The sequence below is a fragment of the Bison bison genome, unplaced genomic scaffold (genome assembly GCF_000754665.1).
Source record: "Bison bison bison isolate TAMUID 2011002044 unplaced genomic scaffold, Bison_UMD1.0 scf7180017864492, whole genome shotgun sequence".
NCBI classification, from domain to species: Eukaryota; Metazoa; Chordata; class Mammalia; order Artiodactyla; family Bovidae; genus Bison; species Bison bison.
Window position 1 is genome coordinate 4,372,697 of NW_011495051.1, and position 20,723 is coordinate 4,393,419.

At 44.3% G+C, this 20,723-nt stretch overlaps 1 protein-coding gene across 1 annotated transcript in view; it reads left to right on the forward strand.

Annotated features, from left to right (window-relative positions):
- The first annotated feature begins 2,699 nt into the window (after positions 1-2,699).
- LOC104979908 (scaffold attachment factor B1-like) overlaps positions 2,700-20,723 on the forward strand; it is a 29,769-nt gene continuing 11,745 nt past the window's right edge. Inside the window, exons 1-6 of the mRNA XM_010828458.1 lie at positions 2,700-3,038; positions 6,324-6,408; positions 16,127-16,191; positions 16,272-16,478; positions 17,300-17,362; positions 19,787-19,814. Of these exons, the coding sequence (XP_010826760.1) occupies positions 2,850-3,038; positions 6,324-6,408; positions 16,127-16,191; positions 16,272-16,478; positions 17,300-17,362; positions 19,787-19,814 (637 nt within the window). The 5' untranslated portion in view covers positions 2,700-2,849. The remainder of the gene's footprint in view (positions 3,039-6,323; positions 6,409-16,126; positions 16,192-16,271; positions 16,479-17,299; positions 17,363-19,786; positions 19,815-20,723) is intronic.

The window sequence follows — 20,723 nt, forward strand, 5'->3', positions numbered from 1 at the left end:
CTCCAGTCCTGATCCCACTCCAGGGCGCTGCCCGCACTGCTGCAGCTCATGAGCCCTTGCAACCTCTACTCTTCGCCTGCAGGGTGCGAGAGCTCGGTGATCGAGAGCAGTACGCACAGGCAGAGCTGGAGCGGCAGGAGCACGAGGAGCTCCTATTCGCCCGTGAGAGGCTGGCCTTCCAGAGACGCCTCCTGGAGAGGGAGCGCATGGAGCGGGAGCGGCTGGAGCGCAAGCGCATGCGCGTGGAGCTCCTGCGGCGGCGCCAGCAAGACCTACACTATGAGCAGGAGCGGAGGCCCTATGACGACGGGCGGTAAGCCACACCGCGCCTCGCTGCCGCCTCTTTGGTGTCCCGTGGAATTTAGAACTGTGCCTTGCTCTCCAGAGCCTTGTTAACACGGGCTTTTTATTTAAAAAGAAGCACGAGTATTTGCTACAGCTCAACTTGATACTCTGTACTTTATTTGGAAACCTGAGATGGTTTGATGTTGATGGAGAAACGGTGAAAGTTGTGCTTATTAAATCATTAGGTTGGAGTCCCAGTACAGGCTGTCCCCCCAGCCCCCCGAGGAAGTTCAGACCCCCACAGCAGCACATAACACAGGGTGCTGGTCAGGTGATCAGGGACCAAAATGTACCTCCTGGGAACCTTCCATGCTTTGAAATCATTGTAGTGATTTGTGTTGGTTCATTCTATTAATGAGGTTTATTTTAATTCCCCAGACATACTGTTGTGACATACAAATACTAAAATAGAAAGGCCTGTTTCAGACCTTGCTGTGAGGAGTCTGGGGCAATAATCCTAGGGCTGATCCTATGAGAGCTTTTCCACATGGATGGTGACTTGGGGGAGGCTGCATGGTGTGCGTTTGTTCATTTTAATCTGTCCCTGTGTAATATAACATTGAGACTTCTGTAAAGGGTTTTTAAGATGTCTTAGGATTTTTGTGCATTTTACAAAATATTGATGGGAGAGTTCGTGAAGATCATAGAATGTTTTTGAACAGTTATATCTCAAGTGCTACTAGTCCTCTGCACTGGATGTTTCCTGGGTCAAGTCTGCATGGGGCAACTGTCCTAGTAGACTGGCTGACCCTTGTGGCTGTGAGCGGTTCTCAGAGGGGATCTGACACCCACTTCTCTGATCCCCTTCTGTAAGGAGACCTAACTTCTCTGTGGGGGACTTGGGCATGTGGGTAAGAGAATTGAGCCCTTCAGTCACATCCCATATCACCCTTCCAGGCACTCGCAACTCAAGTGGCAGAGAATGGCCTCTATGGACACAGTTAGTTCTCGTTTTGTGAAGTGATGGGGCAGTTGGACAGTTGAGGGTTTAGTTTACCAGCTTCCACAGAGGTCGTCCATTAGGAGGGGGAAATGTACATCCTCCTTTCTTGCTTCTCTAGGCGAGATGATGTTTACTGGCCAGAAGCTAAGCGGACAGCCCTGGATGAGCGCTACCATTCTGACTTCGACCACCAGGACTGCTTCCACAACTTTGATCACAGGGACCAGAGCTGCTACCCTGATCACTTAGTTGACAGGTCAGCCACTGACCCTGCCCACCTGATGCATGTCTTTGTCCTGGTTCATTCTCTCTCTCTCTCTTTTAATCTGGACCATTTTCAAAGTCTTTATTGAATTTTTACAATATTTACCTTTTGGGTTTTTTGGGGTGGGTGTTAGCTTCCCAACCAAGGAACCCCCAACCCTTCATTAGAAGGTTAAGCCTTGACTACCCGACTACAGGGACATTCCAGTCCTGGCTCATTCTTTTTTTGGTCCAAGCTCAATCTTAATGACGAAAAGCTCCAGCGGCCCTTCTGGGTTCTAGGTTTCTAAGTTGCAAGCCCACTCGAACCAGCAGTTTGTGAATTACCTGGGTTCAACTCGGGAAATGTCTTCCATTCGGGAATCTGACTCCCTGTCTTTCTCCTTATGCTTCCATTTGAATTCCCTTTTTCAGGAGAGAAGGTTCAAGGTCAATCATGGAAGAAAGAGAAGAACAGGTAAGTTAGGGGCTGTGATTGTAGCCAGTACAGTCAATTCTTCAATTCTGTGTATGCCTCTATCTGTCATACGGCCCTGGGAGCAGCGCTCTGAGGCCCCCGGCTGGAGAGAGGCGCCGGCCACAGCGAGGGGCGGTGTCAGTCCTGGGTCTCACAGCCCGGCCCCGCAGTCCCTGGCAGTTAGGGCCGGGGAAGTTCCTCAGCCTCTGGCGCCACCCCGGGCCCCCGGGCCGCCTCACCTTACAGCCATTCTATCAGGACACTCCTGTTGCCGCCCGTGTCCAGGTTCCGCTTCAGCTCCGCCCGCAGGTCGCCAAGCCGTCGCGTCCCGATTTCCGAGACGAAAGCGGCCATTCCAAAGTCGGCGGCCCCTTCCAGAGTACTATCCTAGGTGTCTTGTCTCCACCAACTACTCCCCACCGCCAGCAGCTGTAGCGGCTCTAGCACAAGATGGCGCCGCCTGAGAGGAAAAGGCACTCCATTCCTCCCGCCCCCTTTTTCCGGCCGCGCCTGCGCGACGGGCCTGATCAAGCTGAACAGCTCTGGCGCCAGGCCACAGCCGGCAGGCGGTGTGACCGCGGTACGCATGCGCCTCGGCCGTTCTCGGCGGGAGGCCGGCGAGAAGTAGTGCGCCGGCGTGCGTCCCTCCCAGGGCTGCCACCGCGCATGGGCAGACGCGGCCGGGAGCGTCGAACCCGCGCCGGATACGCCTGCGCAGAAGCGAGTCGCACAGGGGCGGCCGGAGCGGTTCTCTCGCAGGCGGCGCCATTTTGTGCTGAAAGCCGAGGTAAACCCGGCCGGGTTCTCTGTGAAGTAGTCGGTGGAGCCAGGGTCCCTGGAATGGCGGAGTCTCTGTCCGGCTTAGGCGATTCTGGTGCGGCGGGCGCAGCGGCTCTGAGCTCCGCCTCGTCGGAGACCGGGACGCGGCGCCTCACTGACCTTAGGGTGATCGATTTGCGGGCGGAGCTGAAGAAACGGAACCTGGATTCGAGCGGCAACAAGAGCGCTTTGATGGAACGGCTTAGAAAGGTAGAGCTGGGACCCTGGGGTGTGTGGGAGGTGGGCCGGGGAACCCCGGCGGCCGCTTCGGGGGGCCTCCTGGCCTCGGGGTCCGTTTGCGGCCTGCCCCGGGCCTGTCCCCGCTTCTCTGAGGCCCGAGCGAGATCGCCGACCCCGGCGGGCCCAAGTTCAAAGCCCAGCGCTGCATCGGAGCGAGAACAAGAAAATCTCGACGCGAACGGGGGAAGTTCGAGGTGGCAGGTGACATGGGCCGAGGGCTTGTGTTATCCGCGTCAGTCCCTGCTTTTTAGGGTTTCCTTTGGCTGCTTTTATCCCAGTGTCTAAAAGTGGACGCGGAACCTGAAATCCTCGCTCCGCCCGGGTAGTCAGGGGACTCGGCCAAGGTCACTCGGCCGGGGAGGGGAGGTCTAGATTTGAACCCAGGCCGGGCGATTTTCTGAGCGTGTGCTGGTTGCGGGGCCTCCTCTGGAGCTAGAGATGCTGCCTAATCCGTTAGGGCCTAGAAGCCGAGAATAGGGGGGTACTTTACGAAGTAACCGTATTAAAAGGGTATTTTATTGGGAGCGGGGTTGGGGGGAATGGCTTAGGGATTTGCCAGCACGGGCTCGGGGGCTCAGCCTGGCAGGGAAAGTGCTGTTTGTAATAAAGACTAGAAATGAAACCTACAGTTAGACTTCAGAACCTAAGGACTCTGTCAGTCTCCGTGACTCGATCTTGAGCGTGGAAGACATTTTAACCCTCTCTAGGCCTGTTTCTCCTTGTGTCCAAAAGAAAGAATTCTTTCGCGTTCGGCTTAAGTAAGATGGCATGAAATGGGCTTGGCGCGCTGCCTGATACATGTGAACGCTTGAGGGGCAATCGCTGCCACAATTGACTGTTCTCTCTGTATCACTGTTTGGTGGGGGTGGTTTAGTCGGTAAATCGTGTCCGACTCTTGCGATCCCATGGACTGTGCCCGCCAAGCTCTTATGTCCATGGGATTCTCCAGGCAAGAATATTGGAGTGGGTTGCCATTTCCTTCTCCAGGGGATCTTCCCTACCCAGGAATGGAACCTGGGACTCCTGCATTGCAGGCACATGATTTAACAACTGAGCTATGAGGAAAGCCCTAAACTCTTATAACAACCGGAGGTACCACTGTTTGGTATTTGCAAACTGGGGATTCTGACGCCTTCTTGCCAGGTGGGATTCTGAGGGATGCGTTTGAAAAGTAGGGAGTTAAGAATTTGTGCTCTTCCGCTTGCCTTGTGCTGTCTGATTCTGGTGAATTCTTTGTTTCACCGTCTCTCAACTCTTGTTCCAGGACTTCTCCTCTGTGATCTCTAAGCCTTGTCACCTATCCTCCCCCCACCTTACTTCCCCAAGCAGTACAGTTTGTGACTCATTCCACCCTCTCTTGCCTCACAAACAGAGGATCCGGGTTTTATTCATTAATTTCTGTTTAGAGGAAGTGAGGGTAATTTTCTATTATCCGGTTGAGGAAGTTCAGGCTTGAGAGTGATGAGTTGTTATTGCCCCGAGTCAGTGGGGCATTTGTAACTCTAGTGTACATTTCTTTAACTATGGATACTGACTCCCGTCTAAGACGACAGGGCAGGCAATTCACCACTGAAGTGTTTACCTGGAGAGTATGCAAGGAGGGGATGGTTGGCACCCAGGGACCTGTGATCCGTGTTACTAGCTTCAGGGCCTCCTGTCAACAAAGCCAAATTGGAGGGCTTTAGCCATTATTCCCCCAGATAATCCACAGGCCTTTGATGTTGATAGAGCATTGAACCTCCCTGTCAGGTTGGTGGTTGACGCTCGTATGATCTCCACTAGGATCTCTGAGAGGAGAAATCCATCCCTTCTTGCTCTTCTATTAGGGATGTGCTCAAAATACACAAACACCATCAGTGTATACACCCATCTGCCACTCTGCCCGAGCAAGTCTGGAAGTAACTGGAATTCTTCTTTTCTACTTCTGTCACAGAGTGTTTTGTCTCTTTTCTGTTTTATTTATTTTTGTAGAAAAGCAAAACAGGGAAAGGTGGAGACAACAGTCTAATTTGGCAAGGCCTATAACGATGACTCATAGCCTTCGGTCCCTCCCTGGGGACGACCCTGTAAACACTACACGTAGAGACCATCTGAGAGGCAGACTGGTCCACTTTCTGTCCGAGGTAGTTGTTTTCTGCTGCTGGTGGTCCGGAATCTTTTGTCTCCAGGCAGAGGGTAAGGCACTTTCTGTTTGAGCCCTTCTTCATGCCAGGGCATAACTCCAAATCTTTCTTCTGGCTCTGGCTTCAGAGAAGAGGTTTTCTTTGTTCCTGGTACAGGTTAGTTGTGGAGCCCCCAAGCTACATTCTGAACTTAGACTTTACCAAGCTAGAATACTCCTGAGAATCTTTGAGACTTCTGAAACTACTTACAAACAAAACAGCATTTGAAACTGATTTAAAAATAGAACATGGGTTCCCAAGACTATTCAGAAAAGGTTTCCAAAAGTTAAAATCTGAGGCCTGGTGTCTGGGGATATCAGCATTGACAGGCTCAGTACATCTTCTTTTGTTTGTTTGTTTTGTGGGGGTTGGGGGTTTTTTGTTTCTTTTCCTCCTGAGTGCCTCCTTAGTGGCCTTCACGGTGCTGAGCAAGCCTGGGAGCTGCTTAACTGAGCAACACAGTCTTGGGATGGGAGGCGGCACTCACTCAAAAATCCTTAGGGTTCTGTGTCCAATGAAGCAGGTCCCCTAGTGGTTGAGAGAAAGACCTTAGGAGTCAGATTTGTGAGGGATGAGGTAGTGCAATGTCCCATCCATTGCACATCCCATATTCTGTCCAGATGGTGCTAATTCAGGCGTGGAATTGAGAGGGGATCAGGGAGGGTCTAATAACACATTGCCGAGTGACGTCATAGGTAATTAGTGAGTTTGCTTCTCCCTTTCTGAGTTCTTTTGGACCCAGGATTAGGATTTGTCAGATTGTGGTGATAATATTAAAAATAAGTCAGATGTCTGATAAGTGCTTGCTTTATGTGACTAACAAGAATTTTCATGACAGCTTTCCAGGGTAAGAACTTTAATTAGTCCCTCATGCCAGAGTGAAAAACAAACTCGGAACAATTAAGTAAGCCTGCCTGAGACCAGGCAGCCAAAGTACGGTAGAATCGGTCTGCCTCTGGGGCCCTTGCTGCAACAGAAAGATGGAATGAATAGGTGGGGAGAGACCCTTTCCAGATCAGCCCCTGAAGCTTCTGTGGAAGTCAAGTCTGTGTGCTGCCTTTTTGGGTGAACTTTTCTTTTCCCTTCCCTTTAGGCAATTGAAGATGAGGGAGGTAATCCTGATGAAATTGAAATTACCTCTGAAGGAAATAAGAAGACATCAAAGAGATCCAGCAAAGGTATGGAGGGTGATGCTAGGAACTTCTTTCAATCTGGCTTCCTCTGCTAATGTGCCTGTGGACTGCCCTGTGAATCTTTGATGCACCTTGAATGAAGGTGTTTCCATGGGATTTGGGAAGTCTCAGCATGGAAGAGGTACTGACACCTTTACTTATTTTTTTCTGTAGGTTTCTCGGCAGCTGTTGCTTATCCAGAGTCTTAACCTTCTTGAGGTAGAGAGTGTTTAGGATTACTTGAGTCTCAGACCTATTGCTCTGACTTGTGGAAAATAACTTGCCTTTTAAATACCGCCTGGCCAAAACAGAGTTGTCACTTTTACAGATGCTGCTTTCGAAACTGCCTACCGCATGAAAGCCAGATTCCACATGGCATTAATGACCCTCACCATTGCCCCAGATGGTCCCTTCCCGCTTCCGCCCCTACCACCTTTCCTCTATTACATCCACCTGCAATCAGGTCCCAGACGTGTGGTTTACTCCACCCACTCCTCTTCCCCATCTGTCTGCATTTGAGTCCTAGTTCATCAAGAGGCAACTTCTGATCTCACCAGTAGCAAGTCTTCTCTCCTTAGGTCCTCTGCACTGCCCTGGCCTGAGTTTCAATGCTGACATCATCCTGCCTTGTGTCCTTATTAGGTTGTTGAGGACAGGGTTTGCTTCTTCATTGTCTTCTTTCCTGCTAGTATTTACTCAATAAATTGAATTCCTAATTGAATTCAGTGACATTCAACTATGGTTTAAGAAAGAATCAGCTAAAACCGGCCAGTTGGGCTATCCTGAAAGTTCTCTGGGTAATTGAAAGTTTTATTGCTCAGGCCCCAAAATGAAATATTTTTACCTGGCCAGTGGTGAAGACCTGGGTGTGAAATGTCTGAGAGGCAGGCACCAATATGGACCACGCTTTGGTATATTAGTTCTGGGAGAATAGCAGTCAGTGTCATCACTTGGATGACGTCACTTGTGTGGCCCACGGTTTGTTGTACATTTTGACTTTGCCTAAGTCGATGTTTTTGCCAGGGCAGAGTACTGAAAAATCAGAGAAAAACGTTTATTGGGGCTGGCAGGCAGAGAATATAGCCTGTGGAGTTTGTTTGTTTTTGTTTTTAAGAAAAAGAAATCCTTGTGTTAGGGTTTTTAGGAACATAAATGTGCATTAAATAAAGGAGACGATCCATTATTAAAAGTAGGCATGTTTTCCCAGACTTTTCTGTGTGTCTACCGTTACCTAAAAACAAATGCGGAAAGATGTAACCAGAAACCCAGTGTGGTTTTATCTTTCCATTAAAAAAAAAATCCATACTACACACAACATCCTTTAATTTACTTTTTTCAATAATGCAGAAAATAAAAAGACCTCATTCTTTTAATGGCTTAAGTATTCGTCCTTTGTATTACAGTTGAGCTCCTCAGTTTTATCACTAGACTATTTGTTCCGGTTTTCAGCATGTCCATGTGCCAGTTACCTCTGCTGAAGCAATATGTTTTTGTTAACTGAGAGAAGTAGAATTCTGGTGTCAAAAGATATGTACATTTATTTTTAAAATAGTTATTAGCAAGTGGCTTTCCAACAGGCTCTACTGGTTAATAACTAGCAACATGGGCAGGTACTTGTTACTTTAAATTCTTGCTTAATGCTAAATATTATTTTCTTTGTATCTGTCTGAATTTCTCCACAGGTAAAGTGTCCATTTACATTTCTTCACAGATTAGAAAATTTCTGATAATTGGCCATCTGTATTTTCTCAATTGTCTCTTCATGCCCTTTGCTCATTTTGATGCTTGTCTCACTTTTGAGAGTGCTCTCTCTGTAAAATGTCGATTGTTTTTTTCCCCAGTCTTTCATTTGACTTAACTAGTTTGTTTTGACTTAACTAATTTGTGATGTTTTTGTCTTTCAAGTTTTAATCTTTAATACAGGCAATGCCATTAACCTGTTTTATTTGGGTTTAGATTTTATGTTGTATTTTAAAAAGCAGTTCTTTGCTTTAAAATTACTTTTTTAAGAAATGTGCACTGCAGAGTAGTATTTAATAGTTTTATTTTGAGTTCATTTGGAATTTATTTTTGTATATGATGTGACGTTAAATAGTGATTAGAATAATGGGATTTTTAAAATATTTATTACTTATTTATTTGGATGTACCAGGTCTTTATTGCAGCATGTGGGATCTAGTTCCCTGAACAGGGATCGAACCTGGTTCCCGTACATTGAGAGTGTGGAGTCTTAGCCACTGGACCACCAGGGAAGTCCCAGTGTGATACATTTCTGCTAAATTCCTAGTGCTCTTGCCCAGTCATAATCCCTGCTTGTCCCTCAGGGGGGGGGGGGGGGGGGGGGGGAATAGTTACTTTGACCGTAGATGATTAGTTTTGCCTGTTCTGAAACTTCACGGGAAGTAGAACCATTCAAAGCAAAAAAACTGGGCGTGAGTTTCTGCACTGTGTGGCTTCTGGAATCTTAGTTCTCTGACCAGGGATTGAGCCTAGGCCCTAGCTTACAGAGTCCTAACCACTGGACTGCCAGGAATTCCCAATACAAACTCTTTTCTGTCTGGTTTCTAAGATGCTTGCAGTCATTCTTATTCTGAAGTTTTACAGTACTTTTTCATATTCAAGAGGACTACTTTATAAGTTCTCTTGAATTATTTTACAACTGCCTTATTAAATTTTATTAAGATTTTTACTGAAAATAAGAGTTTTTTCTTCTGTTCAGTTTGAACAAACTCAAAATACTTTGAAATCTTATGGTTTTAATCAGAATCCTAGAAAGCTTCCAAACTAGTTTTACACCAAAACTTTGTTTAATAGATCACTTAAAGTAATTTAACTAGAAAAGCAAAGCAATGGCACCCCACTCCAGTACTCTTGCCTGGAAAATCCCATGGACAGAGGAGCCTGGTGGGCTGCAGTCCATGGGGTTGCTAAGAGTCGGATATGACTGAGTGACTTCACTTTCACTTTTCACTTTCCTGCATTGAAGAAGGAAATGGCAGCCCACTCCAGTGTTCTTGCCTGGAGAATCCCAGGGAAAGGGGAGCCTGGTGGGCTGCCGTCTCTGGGGTCGCACAGAGTCGGACACGACTGAAGCGAGTTAGCAGTAGCAGCAGCATGTTTTTAAGCAATCAAATACATTTTAATAATTGGCAAAATTTTGACTAGATGCTTCACAAGAGAATATAAGTAAATGGCCAGTGACCACATCAAAAATTGTTACGTTTAGCTATCAAGGAAATGAAAATTAAAATGATGAGAAGTACTAGAAAACAACTATTAAAATGGCAAAGACATAGAAAAACAAACTTCCCATACACTGCTGTGGAGTATATAAAATGATACAATTATTTTGGGAGAAAAATTGGCACATAAAAGTTTTTAAAAATTCAACTGAAATATTAATACATCCCAAATTATTCCATTCCTATGTCTTTAGCCAAGATAAATGAAAGCATGGATCCATAAAAACTTTGAATATGAATGTACAGTGTATCTTTTTTTGGGAGACATAATTTCATGCTTAGAAAAGATACAAGAAAAATACAAGACATTTTCATATATTCTCACCCAGATTCCCGAAATGCTATCATTTTAATACATTTGTTTTATCCTTTTCTTTCTCGAGAGAGGGAGGGGAGGGGAGGAGGGAGAAAGAAAAGGATAAAACAAATGTAATACATATATATTTTTCCCTTTTCCCCTGAACTGTTTCAGAATAAGTTGCAAGTATGTGCCTCTTTGCTCCTACATACTACAGTATTTTCTAAAAGCAAGGATATTACATAACTATGTACGTAGTTACCAAAATCAAGAAATTAGTATTGGAATAATGCTGTTATCTAAGCTTAGACCTTATTTAATCATTTATTCCAGTAATGTTTCATAACTCAGAAGAAAGAAATTCTAGGGTCTTTTGCCTTCAGTTGTCATGGCACATCTTTTTGCTCTCCTTTAATTTACAACAGTTCCCAAGCCTTTGTTTGTATTTGTGACATTAGCATTTTCTGAAGAGCACAGGCCACTTATTTTGAAGCCTGTTTTTCAGTTTGGGTTTATTGGGGGGTATTTCTGGTGGTGTTTTTCCTCCCCTCATGATTAGGTTCAAATCACACACTTTTGTCAGAAATACCACTGGAAGTGTTATTTTTCCTCTGTTGTTATGTGTCCTCCTTAGAGGCACATCCTGACAATTTGGGCAGGTAACTCGAGGTGGTGTTGGTTGGATGTTTCTCCACAGGAGAGTTTGAAATTGTATCTATGGGGAGGATACTCAGAGACTTAAAAATACCACCTTTCACCCTCCACTAGTGTCAGCATTCCACTGAGTTGTCCAGTGGTGATTTTCTAAATTCATCATTCCATCTCTAGTGCTGGATTTCTGCCGTAAGAGGTAGTAACTTGCACTTCTCCCCCACTTATCAGTGTGAATTTAGAGATTCCTATTCAGTAGGTGATAAGCCTTTGTGATTATTATTTATTTTGATGTTCAAATTCTGGCTGTGAGACTCCTGCAAGCTGGCCCCAGTATCTTCTTAACATGTTTACATCGCTCTTTGAACACTTTGTGGCACAAAAGGGTGCTCAGCGTCTTGTTTGCTTTCCCTGCCCTGCACTGGGAATCAACCATCTCTTCCAGGTGCCCTTCTTCGTTTTTGCAGAGTGCTAGTGTACTCTTTGCTGAAGTGAAAGTTGCTCAGTCGTGTTCAGCTCTTTGCAGTCCCATGGACTGTAGCCTGCCAGGCTCCTCCGTCCATGGAATTCTCCAGGCCAGAATACTTGTCTGGGTGGCTGTTCCCTTCTCCAGGGATCTTCCCAACCCAGGAATGGAACCCAAGTCTTCTGTGTTGCAGGCTGATTCTTTACCATCTGAGCCACCAGGGAATTCCATAGAAGAGAGTGGGTTGCCATGGCCCTCCTCCAGGGGATCTTCCCAACCCTGGGCTTGAACCCAGGTCTCCCACATTGCAGGCAGATTCTTTACCGACTGAGCCACCAGGGAACCCCAAGACTACTGGATTGGGTAACGTATCCCTTCTCCAGGGGATCTTCCCAACCCAGGAAATGAACTGGGGTCTCCTGAATTGCAGGCGAATTCTTTACCATGGAAGTCCTACTCTTTGCTGCTCCTACTGCTAAGTCGCTTCAGTTGTGTCCGATGCTGTTCGACCCCATAGACGGGAGCCCACCAGGCTCCCCCGTCCCTGGGATTCTCCAGGCAAGAACACTGTAGTGGGTTGCCATGTCCTTCTCCAGTGTGTGAAAGTGAAGTTGCTCAGTTGTGTCCGACTCCTAGCAACCCCCTGGACTGCAGCCCACCAGGCCCCTCCGTCCATGGGATTTTCCAGGCAAGAGTGCTGGAGTGGGGTGCTGTTGCATTGACTTTGCTGCAGGTGTCAAATTCTTGGCCACTGCTGGGTCTCTAAGGTCCTTTAGTCTTCATGTACCTCATGAAATTAAATACTAGTGAAGCAATCCAAAATGAGCCAATGACAGCTTAAGAAATGTTGGGGGGTGGGAATGGCTAATATGAACAGTGCACTTGCAAAACTTGCTAACTGGTTTTAATTGTCTGCTTTGTTTTTGATGTGCCAATGAAACATCATTTTCAAGTCAAAGACTTAAGGTATTGCCAGAGGACATTAAAAATAGATACCGTATGTTCAAGTAATAGGTAAAGCTACAAGGAAATATTTAAGTAGTGTAACATAACTAATTTTGAGAAAGTTTTCCTAGATATGATGACTTGATAGCATAAGGTTCTCAATTCCCCTCAAAGTAACCTAAAAGACCTTTGAGATTTGTCTGTTCTAATATTCATCAAAAAGAAAATACAGAAGAATAACTCAAATTGAAAAACTGTTGCATTCTTGCTCTCATTTTAATGGTAGAATATTAAGATTTTCTTAATGAAAGATACCATAAATAGATATAATTGGGAGAAAATGTTACAGCATATAAACATCCAGAAAGCATTCAATATTCCTACAAATTAATAAGAAAATAGCCAATTGAGTTCAGAAAAGAGACCTCCCGGGTGGCTCAGACGGTAATGAATCTGCCTGCAATGCAGGAGACCTGGGTTCAATCCCTGGGTCAGGAAGATCCCTGGAGAAGGAAATGGCAACCCACTCCAGTATTCTTTGCTGGGAAATCCCATGGACAGAGGAGCCTGGCAGTCTACAGTCCACGAGGTCACAACAGTCAGACACAACTAAGCAACTAACACTTCCCCTTCATTTTCATGAATAGACAGGTCACAGATAAAAGAAAAAACAAACAAGGCCTATATACAAAAAAGAAAAATTCTTGAAGGAAAGCAAATAAAAATAATAATGACTATCATTTTTGCCAATTACACTGGTAAATAGGTACATAATTCTCAATATTCCACATTGACAAGGGTGTAAGGAAGTGAGTAGTTATTGGAGATGGTAAATTAATAAAGCTGCTTTCTGGACAGGGGTGACCAAACTGTGAAACTAACTGTGGAGGTGAGTCAACGTATAGGGCAAGACAATTTTCCAAGGCCTTTATTAACAGAAGCAAGTTACAGAATATGTATATATACACAGTGTGATTCCTTTACATAACAAGTTCATTTCCATTTGAATGGTATTTGTGTAAATCCACAAGATGTTTTCAAGGGCCACCAAGCTGACAACAGTGGTTACCTCTTAGAAGTGCAACGGGGAGAAAGGAAAAGAACTTTTTACATGAAATACATGAAAAAGAACTTTTTCATGTATTTATGAGGGTGGATCTTTTACTGCTGCTGCTGCTAAGTCACTTCAATCGTGTCTGACTCTGTGCAGCCCCATAGACTGCAGCTTTCCAGGCTCCTCCGTCCATGGAATTTTCCAGGCAAGAGGACTGGAGTGGGGTGCCATTGCCTTCTCTGGATCTTTTACTAGTAAAGTGAAATTTACTATGAAGTGGTGAGAATCTTTTAATCATTATACTTGTGTGAATGTATTTGTGTAATCAGATTTTTTAAAATACCTGCCCACATGCAGCCAGCCACACTGGGGCCTGGGGGAGTTCCAGCAGGAGTCTGCAGAGAGGTCTAACAGTTGAATTGGACATTCTCCCTGAAGTAGAAGCTTAATGGAGGAAAGTTACAGAGACAAGAACTGTGAGGCTGCATGGGCCTGTGGTTTGGAGATTGCGAATGTGGGAGGCGTTTTTACTCTTTGGAGGAAGAATTTGAGGGGTGCCTTTTCTCTTAGTAGTACCAAAAACAGTTGCTTTAGTTTTTGCCACAGTGGTAATTCTCATTCACATTAATTTTGGATTCATTGAGACACATTGTTTTTCATCTGTGGAAAGCAGGGTATCTTTGCCAAATAGTGGTTGTTGGTTAGCATCCCGATGGGGGTGTGCTTTCCATAGTGAAGACTGGATGTTCTTAGGACTGCACATCCTCTTGACATTGCTTGTTAGGGCATTTCTTACCTGGAACAATTCTCCCCTGGGAGGGCTTCAGGCTGCATTGTACCTGTGTGTACTAGTTGAAGTGAGATCTGGATCTGCCTGATGAAAACCTGCTGCCTTTCTTGTGAAAGGGAGAAAGACAGTAGAAAGGGTGGCAAGTTCTGGTAGTCTACTTAGATTTTTCCTACTAACTCAATGGAATTGGGCAAAAGCCAATGTGCATATTCTAGAATGGTACAAGTCTGTGGAAGTGCTGCTGGTATATCTTCCTAGCATATTTATAAAGACCACTAGGTTGAGTTCCAGACATTTCTGAAGCTTGAGGCATGTTTTGCCATAGGATACTGAGGTTCCCAGCCAACTACCAAGGCTATTTGCAATTAAAATATTTCTGGGGGGGGGGGGGAAGTTCAGAAAACATGAGTGAAGTTAGAATATGGAAAAATCAAGTAACACGTGGTATAAGAAAATTCTAAAGTCTGAATTATGGTACAAATGATTGTTGTTAATCGTTAAGTCATCCTGACTCTTTGCAACCCCATAGAATGCACCAAGTCAGGCTTCCTTGTCCTTCACTATCTCCCAGAGTTTGCTGAAGTCCATGTCCAGTGAGTCAGTGATGCTGTCTAACGATCTCATGCTCTGCCACCCTCTTCTCCTTTTACCCTCAATCTTTACCAGCTTTTCCAATGAGTTGGCTCTTCACATCAGGTAGCCAAGGTATTGGAGCTTTAGCATCAGTCCTTCCAGTGACTATTCAGGCTTGATTCCCTTTAGGATTGACTGGTTTGATCTCCTTGCAGTCCAAGGACATCTCAAGAGTCTTCTTCAGCACCACAGTTCAAAAGCATCATTTTTTCGGCCCTCAGTCTGCTTTATGGTGCAACTCTCAGTTCTGTACATGACTACTGGAAAAACCATAGCTTTTACTAATTGGACCTTCGTGTGCAAAGTGATGTCTTACTAGATAAACACTTAGTACCTAAGAAATTCATCTTTAATTTGGAGAAAAATGGTGCTTCCCAGGTGGCTCAGTGGTAAAGAATCCACTTGCCAATAGACACAGACATAGAGGGTAAAGGAGAAGAGGAAAACAGTGAGATGAAGGGAGAGAGTAGCATGGAAGCATACACACTAATGTATGTAAATAGATTGCCACTGCGAATTTGCTGTATGACTCAAGGAACTCAAACTGAGGCTCTGTAATAACCTAGACGGGAGGGGACATATGTACACCTGTGGTTAATTCATGTTAATGTATGATAGAAATCAAACCAAAATTGTAAAGCAATCATCAGTCAATTAAAAATAAATATTAAAAAAAAAAAGAATCCACCTGCCAGTGCAGGAAATGCGGGTTCAGTCTCAGTTGGGAAGATCCCCTGAAGTAGGAAATGGCAACCCACTCAAGTATCCTTCCCTGAAGATCACATGGATAGAGAGGCTTGGTGGCCTCAGTCCATAGTGTCGCACACGACTGTGCACATAATCACACAAACCATATAATGCTATGAAAGAATATAGAAAGCTATTCACAAGGTAGTAAGTGAAAGGATTGTAAAATGGCAGCACAGTTTTTAAAAGGAGAGTATTTGTATGTTCGTAGCACAGTATGGAAGGATATCCCTGGCCCACTGTATGATAGCTCCAGGACTAACTTTTAGATGGTAAAATTCTGAAAGGCATTTACTTTCTTTTTGCTTTTCTGTGTTTTCCTTTTATGTGGTTGTCTCTGGGTAAAGATGTTCCACATTCCTTAACCAAAAAGCAGCAAATATGATCTTTTTTGATTGTTTTGGTTTGTATGGCTTTTTGTTAGTTTGGGTTTTGTTTGGTTTTTGTAATGCCAGGCTTGTGGGATCTTAGTTCACCTACCAAGTTTTGAACCTGAAACATCTGTAGTAAAACACAGATGCTAACGACTGGAGTTGCAGGGAATTCCCCACAGCAGCACATTTGTATGTGATACTCTTCTCCCCATAACCAAAGCCACTTAACATGACGGGCAGGCCTGGAAAAGGTGTGGTTGCTTGCACCTTATTAAGAATCCATTTCTAGTGCCTCGTACTTGCACAGCTAGTTAATAAAAACAGAACCACTTCTACTAGGGGTCATAGGTAACTCCCTTATCCAGATTGGATATAACTATTCCTGGATTACTGTGTTCTTAAACGGAGAAGTCCCACAGGTGTTTTAGGTTGTCTTTCTGTAGTGCTTAGGGTGTATAAAAGTGAAAGTTGTCACTTCTGAAAAATACGTATGTTTGATCTCACACTATAAATTATTCCTCCAGGGCGCAAACCAGAAGAAGAGGGTGTGGAAGATAATGGGCTAGAGGAAAATTCTGGGGATGGACAGGTATGTGAACCTCGTCAGTGATCAGCTCCGTACACGGACCAGGGCTTGTCATCTGATGCTTGTATTTTTCTTTGTCACAGGAGGATGTTGAGACCAGTTTGGAGAACTTACAGGACATCGACATGATGGATATCAGTGTGTTGGATGAAGCAGAGATTGATAACGGGAGTGTTGCAGACTGTGTGGAAGATGATGATGCTGAAAACCTCCAGGAGTCCCTGTCTGACAGTAGAGAGCTTGTGGAGGGGGAGATGAAAGAGCTTCCAGAGCAGCTTCAAGAACATGCTGTAGGTACCTCGGCAGGGTCTCTAGGATGTACCCTAAATGTAAAAATTCCTCAAACAGCGTAACAGATAGTAACTAAATTTGGAATTATGTTCTTTTAATGCCATTTCAGTACAATGTTTGGCTGATCCATTCACATCACAGATGAGTCTGAAAAGGCACACTTTGCTTCATTGAAAAATGGTGTCTTGTGAGGAATAATTGTATCCGCTCTCCATTTGAATAGTGCGGCATTAAGCATCTTGAGGACACTATTCTAGCCTTCTTGTTATAGGAGATTACTCTGTGATGTAATAGCTGTGATGTCTGAAATACCAAAACAGGTGGAAAGTTGGTCTTTTGCTGTCATTGGATTGGTACCCCGCCTAGTCAGTCTTCGAATACTGTGGCCTTGTTTTTAAAGCCTTAGCTTTAATTGTGTTAGGATGAAATCCAGGGCACAATACAATTATGGTGAGTATTAGTTACTGAATTCTGTCTGCCAGACATTAGGCATTAGTTTTTTCATCCCGTTAACCACAGATATATAGATGCTATTATGCCCATTTTTCAGTTGGGAAAATAGGAGGGTAAAAAGGTACAGGGTAAATGTCTCCAGGCAGTAGCTCATGAGAATAAGAATGAAAGCCAAGGTAATTCCAGATTCTATGCACTTAACTCATACCCTGCGTTTTCTCGTGCCATTAATTCAGTGGATTGTTATTTCCAAAAGGATGAATGTTTCTCAGACAGAAAAGGCGATTAAAAAATAGAAGACGTGAGACATCTTTGAAGGCATTTCTGTTATTGGTATTGGAAATTTTATTCTCCGTTTATTTTACAGGTAGAGGATAAAGAAAGTATAAACAATTTAGATACTTCATCATCTGACTTCACTATATTACAGGTAAATTGTTGTATGGCTCAATATTTTTAAAATGAAAGGTTAGACTACAGTTTCTGGAATCCACTTCCGATACAGTCCCCACTAAAAGTCACTGCAAGGTCTGTTTCCTTTTTTGGCCTCCTAGAGGGAGTTTTGCTTTCAACTTTCCTGAATAGAATGTGCCTGTTGAGAATTGCTCATTGTTTCGGCTCGGGACTTTTGGGGGGCTCTTGTTAGTTTGATCAGTAACAGGTCAAACCATGGAGGTCTGTCCCGGAGGACCTCCTCTGCAGCAGAAGTACTCCTAGGTGAGACATGAGACTGCAAGGGCAGCGCCCCCTCCCCAGGACAGAAGAATGGGGCTCGGACAACAGTGCAGGAGGGTGCGGTGGAGTGGCCAGAGCACTGACGTCATAGCTGGGAAAGATGGGTTCTGATTTTCCCTTTGGGAAGTTTGTCCTCAAAAAGTACAGAGTTCTGTTGATGATTGTAGCATCTTGGCTATTACACACAGGTTAAACTACCACCTGTGTTAAAAGTTAAATAACAAATAAGATGTGGGTAAACTTTTAAGTATAGTTTGCACTAATACGGATCTTAAGTTTCCTTTTACTTTTTCTGTCAGCCGATGTTGGTTTAAACGGTTGAAATAAACCTGAGTATCTGATTTTCAGAACGTTTTTGAGGAAATGAAAAAAAGGCTTATGCCAGTCCTTGTTTTTTTACTGTTGTAATAATGTAAATTATGCTGATTAATTGGAAACCACCTTTCAGAAACCACCTTCATTTCTCTCTGCCAGACAGGCCGGGTGTGTTACTAGTGAGCCACAAGCCAGCCTCCAGGAGGGTACAGATCGCAAGAAAACTTGGTGAAACTTGGTTCACCATTCAGATTGATGTCTCTCCAGCTGCAGAGACAAAGCCTGTTCCTGACTCAGAAAGGAAAGGAGGAGCAGGCTTATTTTCTTGAGTGTCTCCTCAGGTTTAACAGTCCTGTGTACATTATCTGGTCAGGACAGTATATACAAGCCCCTTTCAGAGACAAATAGGAATGTATATGTTTTTGTCTAGGGAAAGTTAAGAGAGAATCGTTCTGCCTAAAATGATTGTTTCCTTCCGTGTAGAATCTTTAATTCCCAGCATGAAATGGAGAAAAAAACAAACTTGATTACTAGTAAATGAAATTGTTATAAAAGTGACCCGTTTTCTAGGGCTTCCCAGGATGGCAGGTCACTGCCCAGTGGACTGTGCCAGCCATTCATGTGCATGTAACTTACACGCTAAGCACCTGTGGTGTCTCATGCACGAGGAGAGAGGTTGGTTGCAATCCTCCCTGTGTATAAACAGAACGATGCGTGGGCCTGACTGATAAATGGACTCAAGTCACACAGCCATGGCTCAGATCTTAGCTCTGCTGTATGTCCTCGAGCAAGTTTGTGAACCACAGTGTGCCTGACTCCTGATCTTTGAAAAGAAGGATGATACTAATAGAACCAACTTGCTAGGGCTGTGTGATGACTGGTTAATATATGTTTATGTAAAGTGCTTAAATTTCTGCCTGGAACCTAGATTGCTTATCAGAATTGGCTGGAATTCTAGAATGTTGTCCCTTGAACAGAGAGAACACAGGGGCCAGTGACCACACGTTGGGCGGGCTCTCTGTGAGCACATAGTCCCTGCAGTAAATGTGTAGGACTTGGCCTGATGTGGGGTGAGGTACAGATGAGCCCGTTGCGGAGGAGGTAGGAATGGGGGTAGTAAAATCAAGCGCTGATGTTGGTGAGGAGTAACAGTGGTATGACTTGACAACAGCTTCCTGGGAAGGGCTTGAAGGTTGTTGAAGAATTAGATCTGGCTTACTGGATTGTTGATTGGAAGAGATAAGGAAGAAGGTACACGGGATACTGTAGGGACTCGATTGACCAGGTAGGTGGGCATGTGTGTGTTGTGAGTCCACCGTGCACATGTAGAACATGGGTCAAGCCACCCATGCCTTCTTCCCTTTGATCTTTGGAATTTTTGGAAACTAATAGTGCATTAGTGAGAAATGATTATCTGGTATAATGTGTCTGGTATTCTGCTAGACAATAAAAGTATAAAACTAAAGCACAGCTATCCAGGCATTTAAGACAGTTGAAAAAGACAGCCATGTGATGGGTTCCTCACCATTAAAAGTGATAATGTTGCCAGGCGCTGGGAAATGCAGCAAAGCACAGGACTACATTAAACATGGAAACAGTTCCCTGGGTCCGAGGTGGATGAAGTGCGGTACCAACTCCCCTGCAGGCTCTTGCCTGAAACAAGCAGGTTTCTTCGCCTGTTGCATTTGTGAGGTTCCTTGTCTGTGTTTTTAAAAATTCCCTTCTTAGTTGTTATACTTTGGGGTGTAAATAAATTCTGAGTTTCATCCATCTGGCACAATTTTGTTTATGTTTTTTGTTGCAGGAAATTGAAGAACCGTCCTTGGAGCCAGGTACTGTTAAATGAAAAACTTAGCAATGGGGTTTGGAATCATTCTAGTTTTCCGCCTTCTCTGTTTGAATTCTTTAATATTAAAGTTATCTTACTATAGTATACATTGTTTTAAAGGTTTACGATCCAAAATATACCAGGATCATAGAGATTGGAAACCCAGCCATATCACCAGATCTGTGAAAGTGGCTGATTTCTCATTTTGTAAAACGTATTGGTGAGATGAGACTATCTCATGCCTTTTTAAATGAACACGGCACTGAAACAGATACAGAGAGAGTTTGGATGCCTCAAAAGATAATACCTCTGTACCCCACAAAACAGATCTTGTGATATTGGGCAGTGTGTTAATTTTGTGGTCTTTTAATTCAGGCAGTGCAGGCAGTGGTAGGGAGATAACATTTTAAAGCATTGAGACATAACTGGATTCCAGAAGAAGGAAAAGTTTCTTCATAAGAATTCCAAACAAATACTATTCACTTTCTGGACTACAAATATCTCAGAGCACCGATGGAAGAGATTCTGGTTTTCATGTCGGACTGTTCTGTTAAAAGAAATTCAAAGAAATTTGGAAATTGAGCTCTGTTCAGTGAATGGTGATACATTGAGTTAAGCAACTTGGACTTTGGAAGCTAAATTTGGAAGAGTCATATATACACGCCGACAGAATGAAGACTGTCAAGAATCAGCCAGAAGGTGTTGGGGGTTAAATAAGTCTCTGGGATGCATTCATTTCTCTTCCATGTAGCATAGAGGCTTACTCTATAGTCGGTCGGAGTGCAGGTAGTGTAACCAGTGTTGAGTGTGTGTACCCGCGGGTTTTCCAATCTCTGTGTAGCTAGCAGTTCTCTTCGTGTTAGTGTGGCCGCCGTGCCAGTTCCGCATTTGTGATTGCTTTATTTCCCTGGTA